The following is a 6000-nucleotide window of genomic DNA, read 5'->3' on the forward strand; positions in this document are numbered from 1 at the left end:
GACAGAGAAGAAATATTTATGTAAGGAAAAAAAAATCTTAAATAATAATAATAATAATCAATGTAGCGTTTGAACTGTGAAGGCGATTTCAATATTCAAGAAGAAATATGTGTATGAAAAATTATATAATAAAAAAAAAAATGCATAAGTAAGAAGAAAGAAGGCATTGACAACAGGGGAGAGAGAATAAGAAAAGAAGAACATGTGCGAAGAGTGGAAGCTTAGTGGACATTAAATGGAACAACCCCTTCCTTTCCCTGCACTTTCTTTTGCTTTCAGTTCTCACTCTCTCTCCTCTTCTTCTTATTAACAACACTTCACATTTCACAACACAAACACAATACTTCCTTCAAACTTCTCACTCTATTCCATCCTTTTTACCTTTTCTCTCCCTTTTCTCTGTTCTCAGATCCATTGCTTTTTCTCACAATCTCCGCTACTGCTTCCAAACACGCCCTTATCTCATGTAAGAACATCTCTCTCATCTTCCTCGGATTACTTTTCATTATTCATTTTCATTTTCTCTATTTTTTTTTATTATGTTTGGAATTCGATTGTGTTTGTGTTTTTTTGGTTCAAAGGGAATGGAGGATTGAGATTACATGTCTGACATGCAATTTGGTCGTGTGGTGGAGGATTCTCCTATTTTGTCTGTATTCATGGTTATCCTACCGCGGTTGCAATTTTGTTTCTTTCGTTGCCATTATTGTCCTGCGACACTCGACTCGTTTTTGGACTCATCGGAAGTTTGAGTTGCTGAAAAATAGCATAATTATCGTGAATAAATTTATTTATTGTAGATGAATAAAAACCATTTTTTCGTTAATTTTTACTTTAAATACAAATCGGTGACAGAGATATTTTTGTTGTTGTTGCGTTTGTAATGTCAAATGCAACTACCGCTTTTAAATGAGGCGATTGAGCTGCACGCGTGGATGTAGCTGTAGCCAGTTGTCTGTGATTTTTAGAGAGATAAGATAAAAATTTTAAAACACACGGGTTCAAAATTTATGACTATTTTATTCATTTATTTAATTAGCTATTTAATTGTGGTTTTTAAATTTCGCCGCGCGCTACTCACTGACATGGCCATGTGCTTCTCGTTTCTTCATTGACGGTTTCATTTCACTGTTGGTATCGTTTTCCATTTTGGGCCTGTTCCGGGAGGTGATGACCCACGTAGCTGGGCCCATATTGGGGATTGTGTGGGAAAAGTTACAGCATACATATCGTAGCACCATCATATTAAAGACTTTGTTGTCATCTCTTCAAGCCATCTTAAGGCGTTATGCTAACTAATTATTCCATCTTTTGAACTTTGAATGCTGATGTTTATTTTCTTGTTTGGGGTTGTTGTTGATAGCAGTGTTTCTCTTTTGGGCTAGAACTTGCTCTCGCAAATGGCAGCTTCTGGGGTAAGTGTGATGGAGCTTAATTTTTTAGCTATACATGTATGGTTGCTTCAGAAGAATGACGAGTTAATTGATGCGCGTGTTAATGGTGGGTTTTCTTTTTTGTTTTGTTTCAGTTTCATCCTAGAAAGATAATGAACAGGTTGCCGTCGAAGAAGTCCCATCCTTGGTGGTGGGATAGTCACATCAGTCCCAAGAATTCTAAGTGGCTTTCAGAGAACCTAGAGGGTATGCAATTGCAATCGTCTTGTAGATAAATTGTTGCTCTGATACTTATAATTCTTAAATATAAGTTCTCTTTATATCAAGCTGTTTTGGTGCAAAAGCTTCGTGAACTTGTAATACGCATTCTCTGCTTTCATGCGGCAAGGTTTAATGCGTAATAAAAACTACATGCATTAAGATTAGTTGGCCTAAAGTTTCTATTAATTTTGCAGAAATTGAACATCATTATAGCACTTACGAATCAACCCAATTACTTTAGACAACTAAAATCGAATTGGGGTGTAAGTAGGTAAATAGGTGTTCAGGTAATTCCTCCCGATATCTTTGGTTCACTTGAAATCAGTATCAACAACTTTTAACTGGTGGTCTAGGTTATGTTCAGGTCTTGAGCAACATCCCCTCCCCAACACTCACTCCTTTACAAAAAGAAGAAATGAACAATGCCTTTCACTTTGTCTTGGATCAGGTTGATTGATGGTTTAGGGTTGTCTTTTATATTATTTACACTTTGATACTCTACCTATTATACTTTTTAACACTGTTATACTTCTGTCCTATTCCTATACCCACAAAATACCACTGCCTGCCTGATTGACAAGCTTTTCCATTTCTGCCACTACGTGAATTTGGCTATTTGACATTTCTTCCAGCTGGGACCAGTACTAAACACCTATATGACTATAGAGCCATAGAACGTTTTTATTAGTTGATATGCCATATTCAAACTTTTTGCTAGATTCTAATATTCCGTGTATTCAGAAGAAAAACTACAAAACAAATATTGTTGAAACTTTGGGAAAAAGTGTGTTTGGAATGTTAAACAGTTCGATTGATATGCTTCTATCTTTAAGCGGACTCTACTATTGTAATTTGAAATTATTATCTCCTATAAAGAGATTTAGCATCTCTAGTGTGAGTCAGTGAACTTTAGAAGAGGAACTTTGTTGCAACCTCATACTTCATGGTAGTTTGTAATGCATGAATTTATATATTTTATCGTAATTGGAGCTATTGATTTTCTAATCAATAGTTATAATTCCACACTTCTCTCTCCACCCTCACTTTAGAGAAGCCAGACTTTGCTGTAAGATATCTATGAATATTAATTATCTTTTTGTTTTGGTGAATGGAATGCTAATTAGTTATCTTTATTAGACCATATAACTCTACTGTCTACTTTCATGTTCAACTCAACTGTGGAACATATACGAACTCCTGTTTTTCCTAAAGGGGCATTAGTGTTCAGGTTCTGTAAAATCATTCTCTTCCAAAAATTATTCCCAGGCATATGTTTTGAGTATTATTCCTATTGATGGAGGTGGGTGGAATTTATTCTCACGAGAATGATTTAAGCTAATAAAAAGAATACTTTTTAAAGATATTCATGTTTTATAATTGCATTCCTTGCAATTATTTTTAAAGGATACCTACCAAATACTGAACATGGAAATGATATATTTCAGAAATACCGTTCTCAGGAACATCAATCTTGGTTATCCCCATCAGTGTAATGTTATTTCTTGAAAAACCTAAATATAAATTTCTTCCCCTTTATTCCTTCCATGAATGCACCTCTTAAACAAGCTGAAAGATTCTTCAAAGAATTTTGTTTTCTACACTTTTATGATGCCTGCTACTCTTGTTAATAAAGTTTGCTTTTAGACTGCCAAGCTTACAGTCTTCTGCTGGCTAAACAAAGAGAGCTGTTGACCTTCGTCACTTAGTCTAAGCAAGGGCAAGTTAAATCTGGTGAAGTAGTTGTTGTCATTGTGATATGATCATCTCTTCTTTCCCATGGTTTCCTGGATATGAATTCTCTAGTTCTTTTTGAGGGGGTTGGGGAAGGGGTTTTGCATTTTTTATATTTAAGTTAATCCTTTTTTATCATAATGTCGTCCAAGAAAATGACATGATTTTCAACTTCAGAGATGGACCAGAGTGTGAAGCGCATGTTGAAGCTGATAGAAGAGGATGCAGATTCATTCGCCAAAAGGGCTGAAATGTATTATCAGAAGAGGCCAGAATTGGTTGCTCTGGTTGAGGAATTTTACCGTCGTTACCGGGCTCTGGCTGAACGTTATGATCATGTGACAGGAGAATTGCGAAAGAATTTACCCTCTGATCTCCAATCCCAAGGTTCTGGTATTTCTGATGCTGGCTCTGAACCGACCTCTGCTTGGCCTTCTCCTACTCCAAAGAGAGGGGGTCGTCTTAAATCAAGTAACCGACCTGCTGGATTTGATTACTTTCTTGGCTCCAGTGGAAATGGTTCTGATGCACAAAAAGATGGGGATGAATCCTCTACTTTGACAGATTCTGAGAACGAATCTGATGATTCGTCAGTTAATTCTGGTTTCTTACAGAATGGAAGTGATCTGTGGATAAACAGAAGAATAATAGAGTTGGAAACCGAGCTACGTGAGTTAAAAGGAAAGCTATGGATGCAGGAAGAGGAACATGGAGAGGTTTCATCTAGGGGATCGAGAAATGAGAATTCTGAAGATTTTTATACCAAAATCAACGCCTATGAACAAGAACTGATGAATCTTAACGACAAGTTAAGACTTTCAGAAGAAGAAATTACTAAACTGAAAATTGAGCTAGAAAAACACGAACCCTTTAATGCTGAAAATACGGAGGCTGGTTTTGAGTTTTCATCAACTAAAGAAGACGTCAATGATGGAGGGGAAGCCCTGGAGCACAAGATGATTGAGGTTGAAGGAAGTATTGATGTTGTGGATAAGGCATTGCCTGACCAAAATGCTGAGATTGAGTCGCTAGCAAGGGAGCTAAGAATTACCAAAGAAAATCTCAAAGCTTCAGAAACACAAATTACTTCACTGAAGTTTGAGGCCAATAAATCGTCTGAAAGAATTCAGCAGTTGTTGAATCAGCTTGATTTGGCTACTAAAGACATGGCTACTTGGAAAAACAAATTCAATAGTGAGAAAAGAGAGAGCACCAAACTCAATGAAAGGCTTGCAAGGTTAAGGACTAGTCTATCTGACCGAGACCAAGAGGTCAGGGATTTGAAAACAGCAGTATCTGATGCTGAGCAGAAAATATTCCCGGAGAAAGCTCAATTGAAGTCTGAAATGTCAAAGTTGCTGGAGGAACGGACTCATTTAGAAGAACATATCAGAGACTGGGAATGTCGAGGTCGTTCATTTGAAGAGGAAATCAGAAAGATCCAGTCTGAAAAAGTAGAGATGGAGGAGACACTCAGGGTTGAGATTCTGCTGTTAAAGGCGAACATTGAGCAGAGAGAGAACAGCATAAAAGATCTCAACACTAGCCTTGATACTCTACAACTAGAGAAAGATAACCTCTTTGTTGAAGTCGGTTTGCTTAAGGAAGAGTTGAACTCCAAAGATGTTAGGATTGAACACCTGAACAACCATTTGAACCAGCTACACATGGAACATGTACAACTGATTGCGGGAATGGAGGAGGCACATAAACAAGTGGAAGAGCTAAAATCAACAGCTAAGCAATTTGAGGAGGAGATTGATAGGCAAAAAACTGTGATCTTAGACGGAGCGGAAGAGAAACGGGAGGTCATAAGGCAGCTATGTTTCTCACTCGAGCACTACAGAAATAGCTATAATATGCTTAGAGAGCACGTTATGGGGCACAAACGGGTTCCAGTTTTGGCTGCCTGATGAATAAATGTGAAGGTGATCTTGTATATTGTTTTGGTTATCTTCATTTCTCTGTCTTGGAATTTATTTTCTTATGCTTATGGCTCTAGTGTATATGAGTCAGGATCATTGTAATATTATGGAGAAGTGATGACATGTTAGCTACACTACACATTTGATGATGGCACTGCTAAGTTTCATTGATTTTTGTAAGAAGCTATGCCACAGAACCTTCCTTAAGGGTTCTTGAGAGATTGAAAATTTGCCTAGTTTGGTCTGAGGTGAATGGTTGTGCAACGTTCTTTATTTTTATATTTTTTCAAAGTTGTTAAAAGATGGAATTCTTTTACAGTAATATATAATGTTATTAAAATTGGGTTTTAGATTATTGATTTTGAATTTCAACTGACCCCTTCGCTAATGCAGCAATTAAATCGGTATGTTGGGTTTGGACTTCATCATTGTTTCGCTGCAGTTCATAGTGTTTAAATAATGTCTTCACAATGGGTGAGAACGTAATTCGACCCCTCAAATTTTATTATTTTTTGTATATATTTTTATTATTGTGGTATACTTTTTAAAGATTTTTATTTCGTCATTTGTAATATAAAGTTAAGATATTTAATATAAAGTTCAGATATTTATTATTATTATTACTATTTTTATTTAGTTCAATGTCCATGTTCTCATAATGTCAAATATATATACCATCACCTGATAAT

At 36.2% G+C, this 6000-nt stretch overlaps 1 protein-coding gene across 3 annotated transcripts; it reads left to right on the plus strand.

Annotated features, from left to right (window-relative positions):
- Positions 1 to 147: 147 nt before the first annotated feature.
- LOC108338153 (protein NETWORKED 4A) lies at positions 148 to 5564 on the plus strand. Of its 3 annotated transcripts, none has more exons than XM_017574886.2 (4): positions 148 to 466; positions 582 to 1415; positions 1529 to 1640; positions 3564 to 5564. In XM_017574886.2, the coding sequence occupies exons 2-4, from the start codon at positions 1401 to 1403 to the stop codon at positions 5297 to 5299; spliced, it is 1863 nt and encodes a 620-aa protein (XP_017430375.1). In that variant the 5' UTR covers positions 148 to 466; positions 582 to 1400; the 3' UTR covers positions 5300 to 5564. The 3 variants fall into 3 exon arrangements, with proteins under 3 accessions (XP_017430375.1, XP_017430376.1, XP_017430374.1); XM_017574887.2 differs by having other exon boundaries at positions 1364 to 1415; XM_017574885.2 differs by having other exon boundaries at positions 1367 to 1415.
- The last annotated feature ends 436 nt before the right edge of the window (positions 5565 to 6000 follow it).

Source organism: Vigna angularis, chromosome 7 (assembly GCF_016808095.1).
Source record: "Vigna angularis cultivar LongXiaoDou No.4 chromosome 7, ASM1680809v1, whole genome shotgun sequence".
Lineage (NCBI taxonomy): Eukaryota > Viridiplantae > Streptophyta > Magnoliopsida > Fabales > Fabaceae > Vigna > Vigna angularis.